The 22,094-nt window shown below is 49.1% G+C and overlaps 8 protein-coding genes across 8 annotated transcripts; 4 read left to right on the top strand and 4 right to left on the bottom strand.

The window, feature by feature from the left end:
* Window positions 1-173: 173 nt before the first annotated feature.
* Window positions 174-1,316, top strand: N7519_006697 (ribokinase; the record flags this gene model as incomplete). The annotated part of the gene is made up of 1 exon (XM_057293473.1): window positions 174-1,316. One exon carries the CDS (start codon window positions 174-176, stop codon window positions 1,314-1,316), a length of 1,143 nt encoding a protein of 380 aa, XP_057148284.1.
* Window positions 1,317-2,841: 1,525 nt separating this feature from the next.
* N7519_006696 (uncharacterized protein) lies at window positions 2,842-3,905 on the top strand (the record flags this gene model as incomplete). Its single annotated transcript, XM_057293472.1, has 2 exons — window positions 2,842-2,941; window positions 3,001-3,905. The coding sequence occupies 2 exons, from the start codon at window positions 2,842-2,844 to the stop codon at window positions 3,903-3,905; spliced, it is 1,005 nt and encodes a 334-aa protein (XP_057148283.1).
* A 411-nt stretch (window positions 3,906-4,316) lies between these two features.
* On the bottom strand, window positions 4,317-6,401 carry N7519_006695 (transcription factor TFIIIC subunit TFC1; the record flags this gene model as incomplete). Its single annotated transcript, XM_057293471.1, has 6 exons — window positions 4,317-5,544; window positions 5,609-5,717; window positions 5,768-5,845; window positions 5,899-6,073; window positions 6,138-6,206; window positions 6,261-6,401. The coding sequence occupies 6 exons, from the start codon at window positions 6,399-6,401 to the stop codon at window positions 4,317-4,319; spliced, it is 1,800 nt and encodes a 599-aa protein (XP_057148282.1).
* Window positions 6,402-7,322: 921 nt separating this feature from the next.
* Window positions 7,323-8,215, top strand: N7519_006694 (uncharacterized protein; the record flags this gene model as incomplete). Its single annotated transcript, XM_057293470.1, has 2 exons — window positions 7,323-7,833; window positions 7,908-8,215. 2 exons carry the CDS (start codon window positions 7,323-7,325, stop codon window positions 8,213-8,215), a joined length of 819 nt encoding a protein of 272 aa, XP_057148281.1.
* Window positions 8,216-9,159: 944 nt separating this feature from the next.
* N7519_006693 (uncharacterized protein) lies at window positions 9,160-10,022 on the bottom strand (the record flags this gene model as incomplete). Its single annotated transcript, XM_057293469.1, has 3 exons — window positions 9,160-9,432; window positions 9,484-9,702; window positions 9,777-10,022. 3 exons carry the CDS (start codon window positions 10,020-10,022, stop codon window positions 9,160-9,162), a joined length of 738 nt encoding a protein of 245 aa, XP_057148280.1.
* Window positions 10,023-11,895: 1,873 nt separating this feature from the next.
* Window positions 11,896-14,559, top strand: N7519_006692 (protein phosphatase 2A regulatory subunit RTS1; the record flags this gene model as incomplete). The annotated part of the gene is made up of 8 exons (XM_057293468.1): window positions 11,896-11,919; window positions 12,048-12,395; window positions 12,458-13,057; window positions 13,113-13,466; window positions 13,523-13,821; window positions 13,883-14,110; window positions 14,183-14,215; window positions 14,349-14,559. The coding sequence occupies 8 exons, from the start codon at window positions 11,896-11,898 to the stop codon at window positions 14,557-14,559; spliced, it is 2,097 nt and encodes a 698-aa protein (XP_057148279.1).
* Window positions 14,560-15,177: 618 nt separating this feature from the next.
* On the bottom strand, window positions 15,178-16,813 carry N7519_006691 (uncharacterized protein; the record flags this gene model as incomplete). The annotated part of the gene is made up of 5 exons (XM_057293467.1): window positions 15,178-15,357; window positions 15,414-15,640; window positions 15,715-16,253; window positions 16,396-16,609; window positions 16,660-16,813. 5 exons carry the CDS (start codon window positions 16,811-16,813, stop codon window positions 15,178-15,180), a joined length of 1,314 nt encoding a protein of 437 aa, XP_057148278.1.
* A 2,661-nt stretch (window positions 16,814-19,474) lies between these two features.
* Window positions 19,475-21,094, bottom strand: N7519_006690 (uncharacterized protein; the record flags this gene model as incomplete). Its single annotated transcript, XM_057293466.1, has 3 exons — window positions 19,475-19,483; window positions 19,536-21,000; window positions 21,048-21,094. The coding sequence occupies 3 exons, from the start codon at window positions 21,092-21,094 to the stop codon at window positions 19,475-19,477; spliced, it is 1,521 nt and encodes a 506-aa protein (XP_057148277.1).
* Window positions 21,095-22,094: the final 1,000 nt, after the last annotated feature.

Below are 22,094 nucleotides of genomic sequence, written 5' to 3'. Positions count from 1 at the left end.
TTTTGGACTGTCTTCCTCCCCTGCGTGGTGTACCTGCATCTCTGAAATCTACAGTATTGGTGTCTTCTCCCACTTACACCCCTCCAAACTTTCCGCATCCCCAGCCCGACCCAAAGACACAACCAGCCCCCGGACCTACAATCCCCGAACCGAACTGAAACACCTTGTCCATCATGCCACCTCTTATCCGAGTCATTGGATCGCTCAATGCGGACATGGTCTCAGTCACGCCCCGATTTCCAAACCCAGGCGAGACAATCACCTCTTCATCCTACTTCACCAGCGCGGGCGGCAAGGGCGCAAACCAAGCTGTCGCATGCGGACGCATGTCCCGAGCCAAGCCAACCGGCACCACGAACTCCACAAGCGACGTCAATGTCGAGATGATGGGCGCAGTAGGGGCTCTGGACGGTCACTTCTCCGCCTTGCTTAAACCGACCCTTGAGAGATCTGGAGTCGACCCGTCGCGAGTCAAAGTCATCGGGAATGCATACACGGGTGTGGCGGTGATAATTGTGGACTCGTCAGCCGGTGGCGAGAACCGCATTCTGTTCTCGCCAGGTGCAAATTACGACGGCATGCAGCCTACCCCGGAGGTGCTAGGCATGGCGCTAGCGGCGCCCGTTCCCGATGTTATCGTCATGCAGGGCGAAATCCCGGTCGACACGGTTATCGGGATACTACGTGAGATTGCTTCTTACAAGGCCAAGGCTCGCGCTGCTGGAAAATGCGGCATTGAGTGCGGCCCGGATGTTATGCTTAACCCGGCACCTGCGCCGCCTGGTGGGTTGCCCGAGGATGTATACGCTGCTGTCGACCATTTGATCCTCAATGAGACGGAGGCTGAGCTGATGACTCCGCCTGTGGAGCAACTGCTTCGCACGGTTCCGGACGCAGAGGGCTTGGATAGCAATGAAAAGGTCGCTCGATACTTCCACAAATTGGGTGTCACTTACATCCTTATCACGTTTGGGGCGAAGGGCGTTTGGTACAGTGCCGCGGATAGCGGCTCGTCTGGACCCAGTGATGGAGTACACCGCTTCACCAATGATATCCCAGCCGCCCCTGTCTCTCGGGTCCTGGATACTACTGCCGCGGGCGATACATTTGTTGGGGCCTATGCCGTCAGGGTGGCGCGGTGGCGTGAGAAGCGTCGTGCGGAGGGCAAGGCTGGGCAGGACATTGCGGATGATGAGAAGACATACAGGTACAAGACTGTCATAGACGAGGCGATGCGTTTGGCTGCACGCGCCTCGGCTCGGACTGTGGAACGTCAGGGTGCCATGGATAGCATTCCCTTTGAGGATGAGATCTAAGGGAATTGGCACAGCAAGTCTGTGGTCAAGTACATTATTATATCACGAGATAATACGGACTATGTGGACTATTCTGGTCGGCATTTCCTGCCTGTAATAATGGAATGCCGATGCGATAGTACGATAGTACGTCGATGGCATAAAGGATAGGCTCTCGGCTTTCGCGAGGAATGCAACAAGGATCAATCCACCGAAGGAAATAATCCGAGCCCACGAGGAACAGGGGCGCAGATGCCATCAAACCTTGGAAACCCTGTCCATGTAATATCCCTATTAATAACCCTTCATCATTCTACGCCTTGGGACAGCCTTCAGGGGCGATTCCTACTTTGAACCACCTGGATAGCCAGCCCAGAGTAAATTCCCCAGCCTTGAGTGCGCGACACCCCCAGACACCTCCAAACCTCACCCTGAAACCGAACTTCGTAGAATGTTCCACATTCACCTCAAACCCTCGCAGCCCCCGATCGGCCTCTGCATGCATGGTTTCATCCGGTAACCTCAGTCCGGACGGGGGACATCCAATGGAGACAGATGCGTTGGCAGAGTTTCATTAGACATTTCATGCAACATACTATTAGCGGAATTGGAGACGCTGTTCGGCACGAATGAGCGCACAATGCGCAAGGAAGAGACGTGAACGCGAAGACGCGCGCGAAGGAACGTACAAGACGTGGACGTGGAGGTATTTGGTACTTACGCGATGTATGCGCTAGTGGCGGGATGCCGGGTACCGGGTACTTTGGCTGCTGACCGACGCGTCCAAGGGATACGCGACATGCAGTGTTCAGCGGGGGGGGAATTGAACTTTTGACCTTTGCCCCCGGTGATTTTGGTAATGATTTACTTGTACAGGCAATTCTAGGGAAATTAAGAAGAATTAATTGTGTACAAGATTGTAGGACAGAGGCACTGTGATATGAATACCACAATACTCCCGAGGTCTGTATGAAGTAGAGGATCCATAGTATACGGAAAAGCGCGTAGTGATCTGCATATTACCATTGTTCCCGCACGAGACATCGAAGAATGAAACCCGTCAATTGGATTGTGCTGGGAATTGCATAAACGCCACTTTTCGAATTGGCAGCCTCCACAAAACGCGACGCGCTCGAGTATGCAGGCCTTGAAATAGTTCCCTTCGCCCTCCATTTGTGACTCCTCATGTCCATTGCTCCTTGCCTCGAGACTCTCTAGTTAATTCGAAGCTCTTAACGTTCCAACTTACTATATCTACCTCATCGTTGCACGTCTTTTACCCCAAATCATCCCTCGTTCTCTCTCTTTCTCTCCCTCTCAACTGTGTAGTCGACCACATCCTACCCATTCCTTCATTTATCTAAATTTCATCCGACCAATTCCTATCATTCAGTCATTTTATTTCTTTTGATTCCTCTTGTCTTACACAATTACCCTCTCTTCAAATCGTGCGATCGGCCTGTCTAGTGCCTATTGTAGACCGCCAATCCTCCCCCACTTGGCGCTGACCAAAAGACCAAAACAAAACATCCCTTCTTCCTCCACCATGGCCACCCTCACTATGACTCCTACTCGTCAGCCTTTGGGCTGTTTGGACACGATGCCGTTGATGCGCTCGAAACTTAATCGTCAGAACCAGCAAAATGGTACGTGATGACCCATGTTTTGATGTTCCAAATATGGTCTAGCTCACAATTGCAACCAGGTGCCATGTCTGTGAAGACTCCAATGAAGAGTATGAAGAGCTCAATCTTCATTGACGCCGATTCCGAGAATATCAATCCAGCCAGCTTTTCCACAAAACGCAAACGTACCTTGGAGGACGACGAGGACAAGAGCGCGTCCAAGCCGGTCAAAACATCCCGCATGGCTCTTTCCACCCGTATCAACATCTCCCCCGTTCGCTCGACTCCCTCGAAGATCTCAATTACAACTCCCAAATCAGCTCCCATCCTTAAGCCCGCTGGTCGCTCCCCACCTCCCAAGTCAAGCAAGTCAGCCACTCGCCGTTCGCTCATCGCCAAGCCCCGTTCAGAGCAATATAGCAAGCGCGGCGTCGCTCGTCCCTTCTCTCTTGCCTCCGCTCTTGCCAAATCTACAACTCCCAACCCTGCTCCTGCCCCCAAGGCCCCGGCCTCGTGGTGCTTCGATATCCATGTCGACACCGAGCAGGAGGAAAACACCAACCTGATGCAACACTCAACCACTGTCCTGGATATCAGCGACGACGAGGGGAAATCCGACCCCTGCCCTCGTGGAAAGGAGAATATTCCCCCTCATGAACTGGGCATCGAACTCCCCCGCGCTCGTCAGTCTACTGCCACCAACCCTGCTGCCGCTCGCAAGTCAGCAAAGATGGAGGAGACCCGTGCTCCTCTCGGTGAGCTCAACGCTGCCGAATACTATGCCGAAGATTGCAATGCCTTCTCGTACGCAATCATTTATGATGAAGAGCACTCGCCCGAGTTTAAGAAGCCTTCTTCGCCTCTTGCGCAGAGTCAGCAGACCCTTGCCACTACTTCCATTGCTCCTGTTTTGGATGTTACTCCTGCCAAAACCCAGAATCAAAATCACGAGGACTCAACTGATAGCATGAAGTCTGCTCTTTGATCTGTCTTCTCGTCATCCTTCGCATCTGCATCTGCATCTGGCTCAGTGGCGCTGTTCTTTGGCCTGGTTGGCCCCGATACCTATACCTATTTGCTTGGTTCTTTGGCGTTTGTCTTTCTGCTTGGTGTTGGTCTCTTTTTTGACACTGGGGTTCAGTCTATACGGTGCTTTGGTATAACGCTTGCTACGAATTATGTATCTCTTTGCTTCACTATTGTGACCACTCAGGTTGACTTTTCTTTATCCTGTCTAATTGATGAGTTATTGTCTGTGTTATGTCTGATGCTTCACGATGTATTCCGAGTCTGACTATCTTTACCGAGGATTAAAATGATTATTTTGATAACTACATTGAGCACAAATTATCATTTTTCTAGACGTAGCCAATCCTAAACTAAGATGGGAGTCCCGTTACTCGTCCTCGTCATCATCCATGTCATCACTATCATCCCCGTCCCCGTCACCATCACCGTCGGCCTCATCGTCATCATCAGCTTCATCAGCATCCCTCGCCGCAGCGGCATCCGCAACCTGATCAGCCAGCATCTCCCTCCGCTGAATCTCTGCCTCTTCACCTTCACTCTCCTCATCGAGTTTCTCAGGCTCAGGCTCAGGCTCTGGTTCCGGCTCAACACTCTTCCCCTTCAAAGCCTGCTTCCCCTTTACCCTCCCCCTACCCTCCCCAGCCTCCCTCCTAACCAACCCAGCATTAGCCGTCAAATTCCTCCAAACCGGCGAACTCCGAATAATCGCCCGAACCTCCGTAGCCAGACTAATCTCCTTCGGCGACGCAGTCTGAGGATCAAGCGTGAACAACGGGAAATCGGCCTCAGACCGCGCATGGTCAGGAAGCCGCATAATCTTCGTATAATCCTCATCAACGGGCTCCCGCCCCTCCATCAATGCCTGAATCTTATTCCGCATAATCGTCTTCGCCTTCGCAAGCGTGCCATTCCGAAACCACCCATCAGTAATAATATCGCACTCGCTGCGCAGGAACTCAGGCCCCGCATCAGGTGGATACAAACAAGCCCGCAGCTGCGCGTCCTCGATCTCGCCAACCATCCAGATCCGTCCGTCTTGCGCAAACGGTTGCTTGCCGGTGAATCTATGGCCCGTTGACGGCCCGCTGGCGCCTTCGTCTTCGGCTACGCGCATGTCGCTCGGTCGTGGGACATTGTGTCGTCGGCCGCCGCCTCCGTCGCGCGCGAGCTCCGCTTCTCGTGCCAGGAGTCGGAACATGAAGGTTTGATAATTTCGGTACTCGGGTGAGGTGCGTGGGTCGAGACCGAACTTGATGATTGCGTCGCGCCAGGGCCCGGATCGGAAGATGTATCCCACGTATGGAATTGCGTGCCGCAGGTTCAGACGCTCTTCGTCCGTTGTTAGGTTGTTGCGTAGGCCGCGACGTGTCCAGGCGGGTTGTTTTTCGTATAGGGCGTTTAGAGTGGCGATTGTTCGCAGCATGCCAGCGTCCAGTGCGCTTATTGGGAGCATGTCCGGGCGTGGCTCTGTTGGGACCTGTGGTATATCGTAGGGCACTAGGTAGGTTCGGATTTTGTTGGCGGTTTGTGTGTTCACTGTTTCCAGTTGGCCAGAGCGGCCAATTGCTTGTTTCACTGTTGGGTTTTGCCGGTAGCTGGGAGGGAGAGGTTAGTGGTCTGGTGGTCTTGCCTTGCTGTTTTCGGCGTGGTGGCTCTTACATGTAGTGGAACGGGACATCTCCGTGGCTGAATGATGGCGGTGGGATGAGATCTGCATTTGCGGTGGCGCCTTTTGCCATGTCGATGTCAAATTGCTTCATTTTGTCGACTGTCCCTTGTTAGTACGTTTCTACAGGAGTGCATGTCAAGTATACTCACAGTCAAACGGAAGAATTTGGTCTCGGAACCGGTTCGTAAATGAACTCGCCGTAGTTGAGTAAACAAAATCAGGGATTCCTGACATCAGACGTTAGCAAGCTGGCAATGGAGCATCAAAGTAGTGAACTTACCTCGGAACACATGTGTGCGTTCAACCCTCCCGACTGGCTCAATCTGGTACTTGGAAGGGTTATCACGCAGACTGCGCAATAGATCCTTAGCAGTCCGTCGCGGTGGTGGCTCGGATGCTTCCGATTCTGGTGCGTCTAGGGAAAGGCTCGTTTGAGCCTCTCTTGCGCTTCCGTCCTGTCCGCTTGGGAACAGTGATCTTTAGAAGGACATTGTTTGACTGGATGCTCGTTGACTGGACTGATCGAGCCATGGCATCCTCTGGTCGCAACACTAGATTAGCTAGTATGCCATCTGCCGGGTTCAGAATCTGTGTTATATCAGTACATATTCAACATTCTCTCAAACAGACAAGTGTTCTCACTGTTTTTATTCCCGGGTCGCCTTGTAAGGTCTCGATCGCCTTGTCGACATTGCGCACCACGGCAGGGTGCTCGACGCTGACAAGGCGACGGGATGGCACTGCGTAGAAGGGGGCAGTTCTGGACCCCCGCTCATCATCCATGCTCATTGGTCTTTATCAGACTTGTGAATGATGTGGTTGCTAAATCATTTGCGCCGGCTTCGAGTCTTAACTGATGTTGGTTGTCGTTGTCTCTGATTTGCTCACGGGTAGGATTGCGCAAATGAGATCAAAGGCAACGCTTCCACTTCCCGTCGGTGCTTTCAGTTGAATACAGCTGTTTATATGGGGTTCTGTGTTTTTCTTCACCTTCGCCACGATTAAAGGGTCCCAGCAATATCTCTCAGGGTTAGGGAAAGAATCGAGGCTACATTCCACAAGCGGTTAGTGCACCCACAGGGATCGCGGGATTTTGCTGACTCATCGCATCGAAGACCTCCCGGGGCCGACTACAACTGACAACCTTGGAAGACAGAGCTTTGCGTCGAAGAGACATCTCGAGGAAATTGGTTGAATTGACATTTGAAGATGTGAAACAATGCGATCAGCTGTTTCCTTTTTACTTTTACAGTAGCTATCAAAGTGGTCAATGACGTGTGTTCCCTTGGTCTCAGTAAATCCCGCCCAGTTACCACATCGCTCAAATTCTAAAACCTGACGACAAGTACGGAGTATAGAATAAACGATGCCAGGCTTTTCCTGCCGCCTGTCCTATACTTATCCAGCGGTAGCTTCAAACATACAGCGGTCAAGTAAGCGACGGTCAGAGCAGTCATCCGATTACAGCCAGTCATGAAATGATCTTCACTACCAGCCTCGAATATTAGCAATACCATGTGTTTATTGTCCATACAAAGCCAACAGTTTATCTTCTCTTGTCGCCAAATATAATACCGACTGCCATTCTGGGAGGGACTCCAGAGACCAAGAGGTGTGATTGGTCGGGTATTGCCAAGCATTCCCCCCCGAGATCGTCTTTCCAAGGATGGAAGTCATTTCAACAGATCACCCCTTTCGTCCACTATGCCTATGACTGCCTCAACCTCTACAACCACCTCCCTGGAAAATACTTCGTCCTACGGGTACGACACCATCTTTGGTACCAGCACGTCCTCTAGCACGACCGCTTCAGGCACCAGCTCCAACGAGTACCCCGTATTCCCAAACGGTGCCTATATCTCCAGGTTCTATGTTGTCTCGTCCCAGGACTCTGGTCTGACCGACCTGGACATTGATCTCTACAACGCATGCTTCCTGCCGCATAATCCGTTGTCACACCACAATTACCGCCGGGATGACGCGTCTGAAGCCATCTCTCCCAAGCCTACCTATCTGATCGACGAGGCTCCGTGTAAACGACAAGCGGCGATTAATTCTAATTGCTACTTCCAAAACACGAACGGCAGTTTTACGGGCCTTCAGCCTTATTCGGGCGACTGGGACGTCCAGCAGCAATGCTATTGTGACATATATCCCTTCTTTGACTCGGCGGCCGGTTGTCAGGAATGTTACAGGCAACATGGAGGCATCGAGGGTATGTCTTTTCCACAGCTTGTCCTTCCATTCTGCTATTCTCTTGGTTCGATCAAAAGGCTAACTTCCACAAAGGCTACCACTGGTTCCCGCAGAGTTACGTGATGGGGGTGTCTAGCGCCTACTGTAGCGCCAGTCCTCAAACGACAGGATTCTATTCTTTCGCAAATGAATACTCAATGACCTCGGCATCCAGTTTGCCTAGTACCACTGCTGTTAATAGTTTAGGCACGCAGACAGCTGCTAGTCTTTACTACACCTACGCTGCAGCTACTGGTGGTAGTAGCACGGGTGACAAAAGCAGTGCTGCAGCAACCACGTGTCTGAGCTTAAGGAGAGCCTTACTGGCCGCACTACCACTGGTTCTAATGCTCTCTCAGTGAGGTTGTATGGGTTTGGACGAGACTCGGCGAATAACAATGTAACTATAGGTGTCTCAAACAGTTTACCAGCTATGGTGTACCTAACTCCCATAACGATGTCTTGTGACAATCGTTGAGGGACTTTGTTGAAGAACATATTAATCGAAATCGATATAATAGGATAGATACTATCTCCAATGGATATCATCTCTGTATTTTGTTTGCTCGACGTGCTTCTGTATTTCTTAAGTCGCTAGTGACAACTATACCTTTAGGGATGGTTATCGAATCCGATAATGAGATGGGAAGTTTGAAATAGCGAGAATGCAGTGATCATCTTACATCAGAAACTATGTATGCACTGAAGAAGTGTACGAAGTCACCCAGATATCCATCGGTAGAGGCTAGCAGGTTGATTAACATTGGAACGTATGCTATTCTATCAGCTCTATCTCTCTCTATCCATGCGATTGCCGTATGTCACTACCCTCTTGTGGGTTTCCTGCTTGGCTTTAAGTCTGATGTCTCCTCTCTTTGACCTCCACATTCTCGTTGGCGACCTTGTTGTCGTTGGTCTCTCCGAATGGCATCACATAAAGGCTATTCTGTGGTCCCGCTGGCCATTTCTAGCGACGCTGCCTAGTACATTGTAAAACTTGTTTTATGGTAAATACTACATATGCATGTGCTCGCTTAATAATTGGAGAGTAGAGAGCGCTAAACGATCAGAAAGTAGGGAACCCCGCTAGAAAATAATGCATTTAATATGCTATGCAATGGCTCTGAAACAACCGCAGAACCATGCGGGAAAACATCAAAGAGGTCCTGGTCAATAGACGCCTCACCACGCCATTAACAGGAAACCTCGCAAAGAAAATGAAAAGCAAACGAAAAGCGAATCGCAATATAGCTAATGCGGTCATGAAGGCACACCGCAATGAATCGGGCAAAGCAAGTCAATTGACTCAAAGCTCAGGCATCTCCAGAGGAAACTGGTCATCAATGTAATCAACATCGCTCCCGCTTGTGACATACTTTGTAACTGTGGCAGTGACAGCTAGATAGAAGGCACAAATCGCGGCGGCCCAGCTGATTGATGCTTCTTCACCCATTCGAAGGCGGAGATGCTCCGTAGCTCGGCGGGCGTACTGGAAATGGAGCCCCTTGATGTACTGGGTGTTGGGACGGACCATATGCTGTCTAGCTTTGCACCAAGCGAAATAGCCAGCCTTAGCTTCCTGTGCACAGATTAACAGATACTCACAGATGTAGAACACAAGCAAACTCACGTCAGAGACATTGCCTGTCAGCATATGGTCCTTTCTATGTGTCTCGACCAGGTCATCGAAGGCAGTACAGAGATCATTTACTGTGGTGGCAAGTTCCGCGAGGGCCTTTTCCCGTGACTTGTCACCATCCATGTATTCAATGTCGTCGGTCCAGTATTTCTCCACGAATTTGATCAAGGCCATCAGTTCGAAAACGTGGCCCCGGATACCCTGGGGAATCTGCAGAAGGTCCCAATCCATGTAAGCATATCTTATCAGAAGGGCTCAGCAACGGTCAAGACTTACCCAATCACATTTTTTCCCTCTACTGCACATATAACACAGCTTTGGGGGCAAGCAATGTTGATTCTGCACGGCACGTCAAAGACGGGGGGCTCATCATCCAATTGGCGGACTGCATAGCGAAAACACTGCAGACACCAAAGGGTAGCCATGTTAATGTGTGCTTTGGATAACTTGGGTCGGGTCTTGGCCTTTTTGTCCGAAGATAGCACGTCGGGATCCTGACAATTGGTCCGAGGCATAATGAAGTCCGCCATTGTGAAAGTTGTGACTGCGAGAAGTAAATGTCAGAGAGTGGTGGGCATGAAGGAGGAAAGTAAGAGCCGCTGATCAAGTGACGGTCAGTAGGTAAGTAATGGTCAAAGTTCTAAGTAAGAGTTAGCTGGTCAAGAAACTTGACGGATTGAGAAATATGGTGAGGATTGCGAGTAAGGATGACTGACTAGGCTTGTTGTGGAGCAGATTTCTTTGGAACTCTGTATCTGCTGTTGTCGTGGTGTGAAGAAGAGAAGAGCAGAGAACTACTGTCACTGTTCAAATTATCCATTTATACACACAATATAGTTGCTCTTACCCTATTGTGGTCTAAGTGATCTGTCAACCTGGGATATGGCCCTCCCTAGGCCCTAAACATGGTGGTCTAGTGGAATAAAGCCGTATTTATTTCCACATGATCTCCTAGTGAAGTTATAATGAGAGTCCCAGCTCTGGTTGCTTTCTAACTACATGCATAGCAGATATTTAGAATCTAGCGCGATATCTTCATGACATGAAAAGAAGAAATACGCACTAGGCTAAGAACAGGTGAGTTACTGTAGTCCTTTGTCATGATATATATTTCCACATCTACAAAAATGTTGAGACTGGAACCTCGGTATAGTCCCAGGAGTACTATACCTAACAATTGAATGTCATAACATTGATTGACATATCTACCTTTCAAGAATGAAGGATGAATTTCCTATTTAGACCAACTCGTGTGCCTCACAGGTGATGTGGTGGTCGTGTGGGGCAAAAGCACAGGCCTCTATATGAATTTCCATCTCCAGGACCTGCTTGGCTTGACTTGAAGGGATATATCACCTTGAGAACTTGTATATACTACCTGGATACGTGTTTAGAATTGGTTAAACACCTTCCATACCTCAAGGGCTGGATGTCTCAGATTAGTGACGTTGTGCCTGTGCCTGAAATTCGAGTCCCACCTGTAGGTCACGTGGACACAATGACATAAGCATAATTTGAAACAGGCGGGAAAAAGCATACGACAGTGGTGGCAGGAGAAGAGGAGGGTAGAAGAATATAGTCGAGTAAATTCATTTTCTGAAATTGAAGCACGAAGAGATCCAGTTCAATTAAATAAAAACCGTAGAGCCCTCCGCAAAATACTTGGGCGTGGTCCCCCTCTCATCACCATCGCAGCCAGGAGAAGCAACCCGCATTTCCTTACACCTCAACAACAATCCACTTCCCTTCCTCCTCTCCACAACCCAACGCCATCATCTTTATTTGGTCTTGTGTACATCATCGACTTTACCTCTTGCTAGTCAGATCAAGATTCTCGTGCTTTCGCAGTGGGCTGCGACCTGAGTGCCCATCCCTCTAGTGCTCCCAAATCCCCCGCTCCCAGCCTGCCACTAAGCGACACGGAGATCCTCCAGCGCCGACCAAGCTTGTCCTATAACACCTACCCTCACCGAGCACTCCCACTCGATCCGTCAATTGTCCAACTCATAACTACGGAGGTACGTTTGATCGGACACTAGTCTTCCATTGCCTGTATTGGCCCTTTCTTCTTAGCATCGTCGTGCTCCGTGCGCGTGCTGCGACTGCACATTGTTTGGAGCGTTTGATGCTGTTGCCATTGAACCCCTCTACGTATTTCCAGGGCTTGATATTGGCATTTCAGATCCATTTCTCTTCTCAATAACCGTCTTACATGCTGTGTGACCCGGACCGCTTATGAGAATCTCCTATTAGGTCGATCCAAACACTCCCCCCCTCGTGGCTATCCTGAGCGGCTATTTCTGTTGGTTCCCCTCGATTCACTCCGGCTAGAGTGCGCCGCCTGGCTGCACTGGCACCAAGAAACCTAGCCGAGTACATGTGGCCATCTACATAATCATCAAAATGAAGGGTTTCAGACAGAGAGTGGTTAGTTGTCCGCGTATCCTGCCTAAGCGCACCTCACCACATGATCACTTCTGCCGATCTATCCCCTTCTTCGCCATGCAGGCGGTGTCATTTCGCAACTCGTCTAACCTTCTATGCCTTGCTTTTAGCATGACCAGTTGTCGCGGGCAAAAGACAACAAGTCCTCGAAAAAGAAAGACTCCAGCTCCGCCTCACAGAATCAATCCCTCGGAATCTCAAACGCGCAGCAGTCTTCTTCCCCTAACCAAGGGACACCCACATCCTCCACAACCTCCCTCAATGACTCGCGAAACAAATCGCCGGACAACGCTTCCCCCGCCGGAACCCCTTCTGCGGGCGCACCTCACCCCGGCACCCCGGTTCAACACTATATACCCCAACCGGGCGCTGCAGGACAGCCAGGCAATGGACCAGGAACTCCGAGTAGGCAAGGTCAGCCGGCGGCTCCTAGTGTCATAATTAGCCCAAGCGCACCCGTAAGTACAGCCGTTTCACACTTTGGTCACTATTCGCATCTGCTAATGATTGGATTCTGTAGCATGTCCCCCCTCCTGGTGCCGCCGAAACGATGCCCGGAGATCTCGCACCTCCTAGGAAGTCTCATGTCTTCGACCGCCTACAGACAACTCCTAAGGACATGTCGGAAGGTATCCGGACTCCCAAACGCCAACACTCGTCGCGATTCGACATCTCTGATCAGCGCCAGAGAGAACTGGAGAAGTTGCCGGGCTTCCACGAAGTACCTCCCAACCGGCGCCAAGATTTGTTCATGCAAAAGATCGACCAGTGCAACATCATCTTTGATTTCAATGACCCGACAGCCGATATGAAGTCCAAGGAGATCAAGAGGCTGGCGCTACATGAACTTTTAGATTATGTCGCCAACAATCGGTCGGTCATTACAGAGCCCATGTACCCTCGTGTGGTAGAGATGTTCGCCAAGAACCTGTTCCGTCCTATTCCTCCGCCTATGACGCCCCAAGGCGAGGCATTTGACCCGGAGGAGGATGAGCCGGTGTTGGAAGTGGCTTGGCCTCATATCCAAGTCGTGTATGAATTCTTCTTGAGATTCATCGAAAGCCAGGATTTCAACACGAACATCGCGAAGGGTTATATCGACCATCAGTTTGTGCTTTCGGTATGTCTCCTGTTTCTTAGTTTTAATGTTGGATGCAAGCTAATGCTACTTATAGTTGTTGGACCTATTTGACTCAGAAGATCCCCGGGAACGTGACTTCCTCAAGACAACTCTGCATCGCATCTATGGAAAGTTCTTGAACTTGCGGTCATACATCCGCCGATCCATCAACAACGTCTTCTTCCAGTTCATGTACGAAACAGAACGCCACAACGGAATCGCTGAACTGCTCGAAATTCTGGGCTCCATTATCAACGGATTCGCTTTGCCGCTGAAGGAGGAACACAAGCTCTTCTTGACCAGAGTGCTCCTGCCCATGCACAAGGTGAAGAGCCTCAGCATGTACCACCCGCAATTGGCCTACTGCATCGTGCAATTTTTGGAGAAGGACTCCTCATTGACTGAAGATGTAAGCTCCCATTTATCTTTCTCCATCATACCTCGAGTACTAACTAACACGTCTAGGTTGTTCTCGGCTTACTGCGCTTCTGGCCTAAGACTAATAGCACTAAGGAAGTCATGTACCTGAATGAGGTGGAAGACATCTTCGAGGTGATGGATCCGGGCGAGTTCGCCAAAGTCCAGGAGCCTCTGTTCAATCAGTTGGCCAAGTCTGTTGCCAGTCCCCATTTCCAGGTTGCTGAACGTGCTTTGTACTTCTGGAACAATGAATACTTCTGTAATCTCGTAAGCGACAATGTGGAGACAATTCTCCCGCTTATGTTTGCTCCGCTTTACGAGAACTCGAAGGGACACTGGAACCGGTGAGTTCGATCTGCATAGTGCTACTGACTTGGATATGAGCTAAGCTAACCCTTCAATCAGAACAATTCACAGCATGGTCTACAATGCCATGAAGATGTTCATGGAGATCAACCCGCAACTCTTCGATGAATGCTCTCACGATTACACCGAGCACCAGAACAACGCAGACCAACGCGAAAAGACTCGCGCGGACCGGTGGGAGGTGATTGAACAACAGGCCAAAGATCGGAAGAATGGCATTCCCCCACCACCACCCCCGCTCTTGACGTGCCGGAGCCGATCGATGAGGTAGAGGCCATGACTCATGAGAGTCAAAAGCGGTTGAACTCCCTGAAATTGCAAGAGGATCCCGATTCCAAGGAACGGCCCAGCCGGGAAGGCACCCCTAATTCGGTAAGTCCAGTGCATCTCTGATCTGTGCTGCATTGCCCAGATACGTGCATTCCTATGCGAAATACTTCTTTTATCTGGCCCTATCGCCCTCGTTCTTGTCTTTTGCTAAGAGACCACGTCCGCCCATGTACAGCCAGCGTGATTCTAACGTGAAAACGTCCGTTTGCTCCAGACACGACGCCGAGGCTCGATTCGAAACACTGGCCGGCGGCGACGGAGCGGAAGCGGCAGTGAGATTCGCCCGCGACGACGATCGGTCGGCAGTGGTACAAGTGCAACCAATGTACAGATCTTGCATCGAAGCAATTCCACAAAATAACGTCTCGGAGGAGATGGACTGCTGATGGACATGTGATTTCCGTTTATTTTCTCCTGCGATGGCATAGCGACTATGGGGCAACGATATTTTTGTCTTTTGATTTTCGGCGGTACTCGCCCGGACTGATGCCCTCAACCTGTCTGCCTTTTTATTTGTCTTTTTCCCCTTCCCCTTTTCTTTTGTGTACATGGATTTTCCTTTTTCGATATTTTCCCTTCCGCGACGAACTCCCTCAAAATTTGAGTTGGAACCAGTCTTAGAACCGTGTTCGGGTATGGAAAACGGGTGCGAATGGCGTTTCATCCATTGACCACGATGTCGGTGGCTGTCTATGTGTTGTTGTCTTGTTTCTCTTTTATTATTTTAGACCAGTTCTAGGATATGATATTGCCTTGGAATCTGATGCTTGGTGCACTCGTAGACTTGGACAAAGTCCTTTAAATCAACTTCTTCCAGTATTCAATGCTTTATATTATTGTCAATTGGACCCGGGAGTATCTGCGAGCACATAACGTGGAAATATCAAGTAAACAGTTGAAAATTATTAGACACCAAAAGAGCACGTTATAATTGACCTCGAACTTCGTATTCTCATCAAAGGAGCAATCATGAAAGGGGCATAGTCGAAAGAGATACATGGTTGTCATCCAATGCCAGTAATGACACTCAATGGCTTGGTCGCATGATGCACAATTTGTTCCAGCTGGCTGAAAAGGCGATCCAGAATATCCGAAGCATATTCCTCAGATACGGTCGTCGACCAATAGCGCAGTTCCACCTTGAGGTGGGAAGCGGCGGGAAGAATAGCAACGCAGAGGTCATACTAAAAGAATTATGATTAGTCGGTCCTATCGTGGTTCAAGTTCCAAAGGCGCTTACCTCAGTTGCATCCTCCAAATCGATGAGTTCGATATCGATCTCGTTGCTCCCATCTTTTGCAGTGGATGATTGTGTTGAGAATGGGTTCTGAACTGCCAAGATTGTATTAAACAGCTGCTGGTCGTTGTCCATGCTCCTTATTCCAGATTTGCGGATCGTGCCTGGTATGGAACAGTATTGGTGGTCATTTCGACGCTGAATATCCTCCTGGTTCTGTTGCAGGGCGTCTATCACCGTGCGCGTGGGATCAATCGCAATTCGACACGGAAGAACGTTGAAAAATGATCCGACAATATTGCACACTTCAAGGTAGGGGGATCACGGCCCGATGTGATGGTTCCGAAGCACACATCGCGGGAATTGGTATAGTGAGCGAGGGTTAAGGCCCATGCTAGCTGGAAAACGTTGGTGATGGTGAGATTATTGAAGCGCCAGAAGGAATCTAGACGCTTTAATTGTGCAAATGGCAGACAGCGGCTCTGTGAGCGAGATTGAGGCAGAGGTGACTGCGTGGCAGGGACTCTGGGAAGGTGGGAAGGGTAAACTCCGTAAAGCGCCTGTGTCCAGTATTTCAATGTTTCTGAAGATGACTGGCTGCGCAGATGAGACAGATATTCACGATACGAGATCCCTTGCTCTGGCAAAGGCTCACCTTGGAGCAGGAGAGAAAGCTCCTCTAGTAGGATGGTCATGGAAAAGGCGTCAATCAGGGCGCAGCCGGTTTCCAGCCTTATGAAGATCGCCCCGGAATGGCCCTGACCGATGATTAGCCGGTGTGGTGGCGACAGGCCCCAGGATTTGACTGATTCAAGGCTTTTCAGTTCCGAAAGGGCATTCTTGCTGCGAGGAAAGAGCAAGAATTAGAGCTAGTCCCTTGTCGAGGACCACATGAAGGTAATCTGTGTGAACCTTTGGCTCTTTCATGAGAGTCGTCCGACAAGGCCACATGACGGTGCACTAGTTGACTCCAAGCGTTGCTCACCTGCATCGGAGTGACTGATCCCGTAGCACAAATTTCGAAAACTGCACTGTGTAATTAGACGTATAGAGCTCCAACACTCCACTGTGAGCATCAGAGCAGGGATAGATTTCCTCGATAGAATCCGATTTCAGCAAATTCAACTGAGATCGAACCATATCCAGCTGGTAGTCGAGGTGCTGAAACTGGACGAGACGATCTTCCCCTCGAACCGAGTCTTGGGAATCCAGGAGTTTCTGGAGTTTGGAATCACAGGGTTCCACTTACCAATGACATGCAAAAGACACCTAGGCAAAGGGCAATGGTGAGAGAGACGACCATCCAAGTATTCGCCGCGGGGCGAGATAGCGACCCCCCCTTCATCGGGTGCGTCGCTTGGGATCTCCTGCGGTAGAGGATCAGTTACTACCTCCTTCTCCATTGATGTAGGCTAGACGAAATCGATGCTCGACACGAGATTGGAAGATGGAGCATATCCATCCTTTATTAACATTTTGTTTATTTTTTTGGCATTCCAGACAGAGAAAAGGGGCGAGCAAAATATTGTCCTGCAGACCGTAAATGGTGGCTGCAGCCCAGCCCAGTTGTTGGCAAGATCCTGAAATTGCGATGCATTCCTTGAAGTGAGGTGTTATTGGCCACATCACAGAGTTGAATGGCCGAGGTTACAATGTATATGCATGGTCTGAAGGGAGAGGCGAATTAGTTCTGTGACCGAAAAAAGACAGGGTAATGGAAATGGAAATGATCTTCTCCCCGCCTTTGTGGGACGCCTAAAGCTTAGCCATTTTCCAAGGTTGTCGGCTTCTGTACAACTTGAGGATGGCAGATAAAGGGTGGACATCAGTTCGACCAGTTTCTTCACATGAATTGCTAGTCTCATTTTGACATGACCGTGCCTTTTTAATATCGAATCGCATCGAGACTCTGAATCAGATATGCATAGTGATAGTATGATGTTTGGTCTACACCCTATACAGACCTACTTACTTCATCGGTTTTCTTAAGCAAAACATCCTCACCCTTGAAGTGATATGGATCTAGACAAAGATAAATTTTCATCCAGTAAATAACCAATTTATCTACATTGTATAGTCATTTTCGAAATCGGTTTGACTAATGCTTACTGTGGGGATCTATCATGGTTACATTGTCAAGGCATTGGCGCAGATCAACTTCCTTATATAATGATTACTATGCAGGCCACCGTGCCCAGGTAGCGGGTGGCCTGTAAATCGTCAACTTGTGATGAGCCTTGGGAGATGTGCCAATTAGGACCACCATCTGAATGTTGGTTACGACCCTGTTCCACTCCCCCACCTTGCTCTCTCAATCGTGAGCTGTCCCTGCTGGATCCTGCATGATCCTTCAAGTATGCTTACTTCCGGCATCACGTCCAGAGGTCTTGGACAGTGCATCAAGCGCTTCATGTTACCAAGTACAGCATTAGGCCTCCCAAGTTATTCAGCAAGCCGTCTGGCTGCCTTGCCTTGCCAAGATGATCTTCATTCTCTACAAACAGAATAGTATAACAATTCAATATTAATACTAACTCGCGGTACAGCACTCAAAACTATAAGTATAGCTTGATATTCTTCCCAGGATCTCAATTCCTCATCAACAATTATCTCTCAAGATTACTATCTTTCACTAGGATTATTTCCACTACAACCGTCCGGTATATACTATTCTTCTCTTCAACCTTGGAAAACACTTTCACTAACTCCCTCAGTCCAGCAAAATGAAATATATGTTCTTGATCGCCTCTTTCCTCGGCCTGGCCTTGGCCGCTGGTAACTGTCCTGATTTCCCTTCCTGCCATTGTCCCGGGGACCTCTGCAGAATCGGCGATTATGTCCCCGGTGACGGCCAGGGCAAGTGCTGCGAAGGCAAAAAATGCGTCCGGCAATCCGGAAGTGAAAACTGGGTATGTCCTTTGTATCCTCCGATATTTCAAACTATAACGCTGACGTTCCCGATATCAGTACTGCAAGTAGTGGGCTCTTTTGAGTCGCTAGAGGGTGTTCTATATCAGCTGTGGTGAGGGATTTGGTAGACACTATCCACATGTGACATGTGCACTTTTCGATGCAGAGACTTGGAGTTGCTCCAATACTAGGTAGCAGAATCAATACTCTCACTCCTATATCTTCCTGGATTTTGTGTTTAGTTGCGGCGGATCGTAGATCGGTCAATAGCCTCCGAAAACCTTGGAAGCTTTTTCGGCGTGGTTTGGTCACTGGTGGAATTGCAAAGAAAGAGTGCTGGCAAGGCGGCCATTTCTGGCGTCATTTTCACGTTTTAATATGATGCACGACAATAACTTCGCACATCGAGACTTTAAACCAAACGTCAGTGTACTTATGTCAGATGACAATACTCACAATTTAATATCCTTGTTGCAGAACATCCTCATACAATCACAACCACACGATGAATGGTGGGTCAAGATCTGCGACTTCGGTATCAGCAAGCGTATAGAAGAAGCTTCTGGCCCTTCTACAGCCCTACGTGGAACATGGAGATATATAGCCCCCCGAGCTACACGGTTTAATTGAGCGCGGCACCCCTTTTGCCTCAGATATCTGGGCACTTGGTCAAATTGTGTTTCAGCTACTTACCAAAGAACTGGCTTTTTCTCCGAATGGAAAGGTTCTAGCGACCTCTGTGCACCCCGAGGAGAAGCCGTTGGTCTGGACAATTGTTCTCTGGGATGTTATTGAAACTGAAGGCGGGGCTTTCAAACTCCAGGAATTTCGCAGAATTGGCGAGTTCGATGGTTACACTTCAACAGATGATCGACACTTGGTGTTTTCCCCCGACGGAAACTTGTTGGCATCCATGGATGCTTTTCCAGCAGCGATAGTATGGTAAGGGTCTGGAAAGCTGATACAGGAAAAGAATTGCCAAATTATTAGTGCGGCGATACAAGGGCCAGTGAGTGGAAGTATATTTACCCCCAACCGGGACACGTTTCTTGTTTTAGTTGTCGCGGACTCATGTATTCTATCCCCTTTTATACTAGAACGTTTTATCTAGTTGGTACGATTGACTCAGACGCACATACTATTTAGTCGCATCGTTACCTTTGCTAATATGTTAGAGGTCGACCTTCCAGAACATTTGGGTTAGAGAAAACATACCTTCTCAATATACCTCACACCTACTTCAATGCCATCAGCATCTTCAAAATCCACCTCATCTCCGAAATCGACATTATTAGCGTCTAAGCAAGTCAAACAAGTGACAACAACGTCGGAGTATCTGGTTCCCATTCGCTTCCGTAGTTCACCCTTCGCCAAGGAGAGGAGATGTTCTTGAAAATATAACCCTCCCCCTGATCCCAGAATAGGAGCGCGAGTAGGGGTTGAAGCAATGCCATGGCTTGCCGGGGACAACTTATCGTACGACAGAAAAGACTCCCACAGCCCCAGCTCTAACAGGCATACACCAAGACTGTAGATATCATGCTGCATGATATAATCACTGGAGGAAATGGGTCCTATGCGGTCAGGATGTTGGTAAAGGCCTCGTTCCCAGGACGCTTCGCCTTTCCGCAGAGTTTTACCAGAGGCTATGCGAAAGCTTCCAAACCCAATCAGGAAGGCAGATCCAATCGAGGATTGATTACTCCCCAAAAGTAAGATTGTTTCTGGTCGGATGTTCTTGTGGACAAATCCAAACAAGTGAATGGAGTACACTGCTTTCGCAAGCTCATTCGCTAACTTGAACCGGTCGGAGAGTGAGTGGCTATGCTTCATATCCTGAAAGCAAGCTCGGAGAGAGCGAGGTTCAAGATGTTGTGCTGGCATTCGGAAGATAATGGTAAATGCATCTGGCGTGGATTGAGAAGAGTCGGTCGTGCGGTGGTGGATATATCCTTTGCAGCTAAGGAGACCGAATTCCATGGCATCGGAGCCGCTCAACCGTCTAGCGAGGTCACGTATATCTTTCTTGATGTCCCCGACATTGGCCCCTGGAAGAGGTTCAATTCGTTCCACAATAAGCGATTGACCATTCTCTGGCCTCCTGCTCACCTGCGCTGAGCAAAATGGTATTTCTTGTGGGTCAATGAAAATGAGGGAGTCCGCTGCCAGGCGAACCGATTGAGCGTTCATGTCTGCCGGATTCAAGGCTGTCCTGAGGAACTGCGCGGCAGGTATCGGGTCTTGAAAATCCATAGCAGAAGATTTTCGGTTTGTCGTTAGGCCAAGATTGACTCGATCGCTTGTCATTCTCATAATCAAGTACCACGATGGGTCGAATAGTGACTGCCATTCCTTGAGATCCTCAATGGTCCCGTCGATCTTTTCTTTCGTGAGCGCATACTTCCACCGGTATACTTCCAGTTCTTGGTCTCCGATAGGGTGAGTCTTGATGGCAGACTCAATCTTGTTAATAGCAATCTCCAACTTCGTGGCGAGCATTGCAATCGTCGCATGTTGAATCATCCGATGCTTCTCACTGAGCTCGTGAGCAATATCCCGCACCACATTCAACTGGACCTCCGCCCTCATCCAATAATTGTTGACACGGAGGGATCTCTCTGCAATATCATCTTTGGCGTGTGCAAGTGCGCTGCATAGGTGAACCAGCTTCGTGCCATATCTGGCATACAGTCAGTCCGAACAGTCGGGTTGTGGTGCATAACTCACTTGAAGCAGAGATCTACCGCCGAAATAATTGAAATGGGGTCCACCATGTTGAATTGAATCACTGGAATCTTGATAGAGTATCGTGTAAGGTGAGATAATAGTCATGTTTGCCTGAATGCGGGGTTGATGTCTGTCACAGGTGCCCAGGTGGATACTAGGGTCACCAGGGTTGTTGGGGGCCGTCAGCATCAACATAACCTGGTCGTTTCCCAGGCAAAGGCTTAGTCTATTCCTGCATTTCATGATGCTATACGAGCGTTATCGGAACACTCCAAGGTATTGGTTGGAGGTATTAGCGTTACTATCTAGAGGAGAGTGAAAATAGGAGGAAAGTCAATTACCGTTGTTGAGAGCGTTTTGGTGGTCTTTCCGTATACTTCACTGAGTACACAATATTAACAATCTTTCATTGTACATACAACGGCTTCATAGATCTAAGGTGATAAAGATTGCTCAATTGTACGGGCTGTTGTTATGCCGAGACCTGGGCACAGGTATATATATTTGGAGACGATAGGGGCAATCTCTCGGTTGTCGAAGCAATCAAAATTTTGATAAAGTGCTCTAGGTACGTGAAGCAACTCTCACAAGCAGCTAACTAGCTGATTATGCACGAGTAACGACGTCAAATGATCCATATGTAACTTCCAAGGTTCGGGTCTCGTATATGTACAGATGTACCTACATATGTAGGTACCTACTCTGTTTGATAAGCTCGTCATGGCTTATACAAACCGATCTACTGGCAGATGAGGTCCACCATGCTACCTAGACTATATGAAGACAGATTATACAGCTAGTCGGCGCAATATTCCTTCTGCACCCTGTGCTTATCGACCCCAAAGTACACTAAGTTCGTCCCTTTAGAGAGATTCCTATGTATATTTGGTCCTATTTATATGAGGGTCAGTGGATATATCAAGAGATATCTAAACAGCCAAGGGAAAGAAAAAGACGACGAAAACACACTCAATTGAAAAAGATGATACCATATGTTGTATTGTTCTCTGCGGGCTGGAAGGGGACTCGGAACGGAACAACCATCAC

This window comes from Penicillium mononematosum (assembly GCF_028829835.1).
Source record: "Penicillium mononematosum strain IBT 11891 chromosome Unknown utg000003l:1.0-8172316.0:1.0-8177699.0, whole genome shotgun sequence".
NCBI classification, from domain to species: Eukaryota; Fungi; Ascomycota; class Eurotiomycetes; order Eurotiales; family Aspergillaceae; genus Penicillium; species Penicillium mononematosum.
The sequence above is the reverse complement of the archived record's forward strand: the minus strand, read 5'-3'. Positions and strand labels throughout refer to the sequence as shown.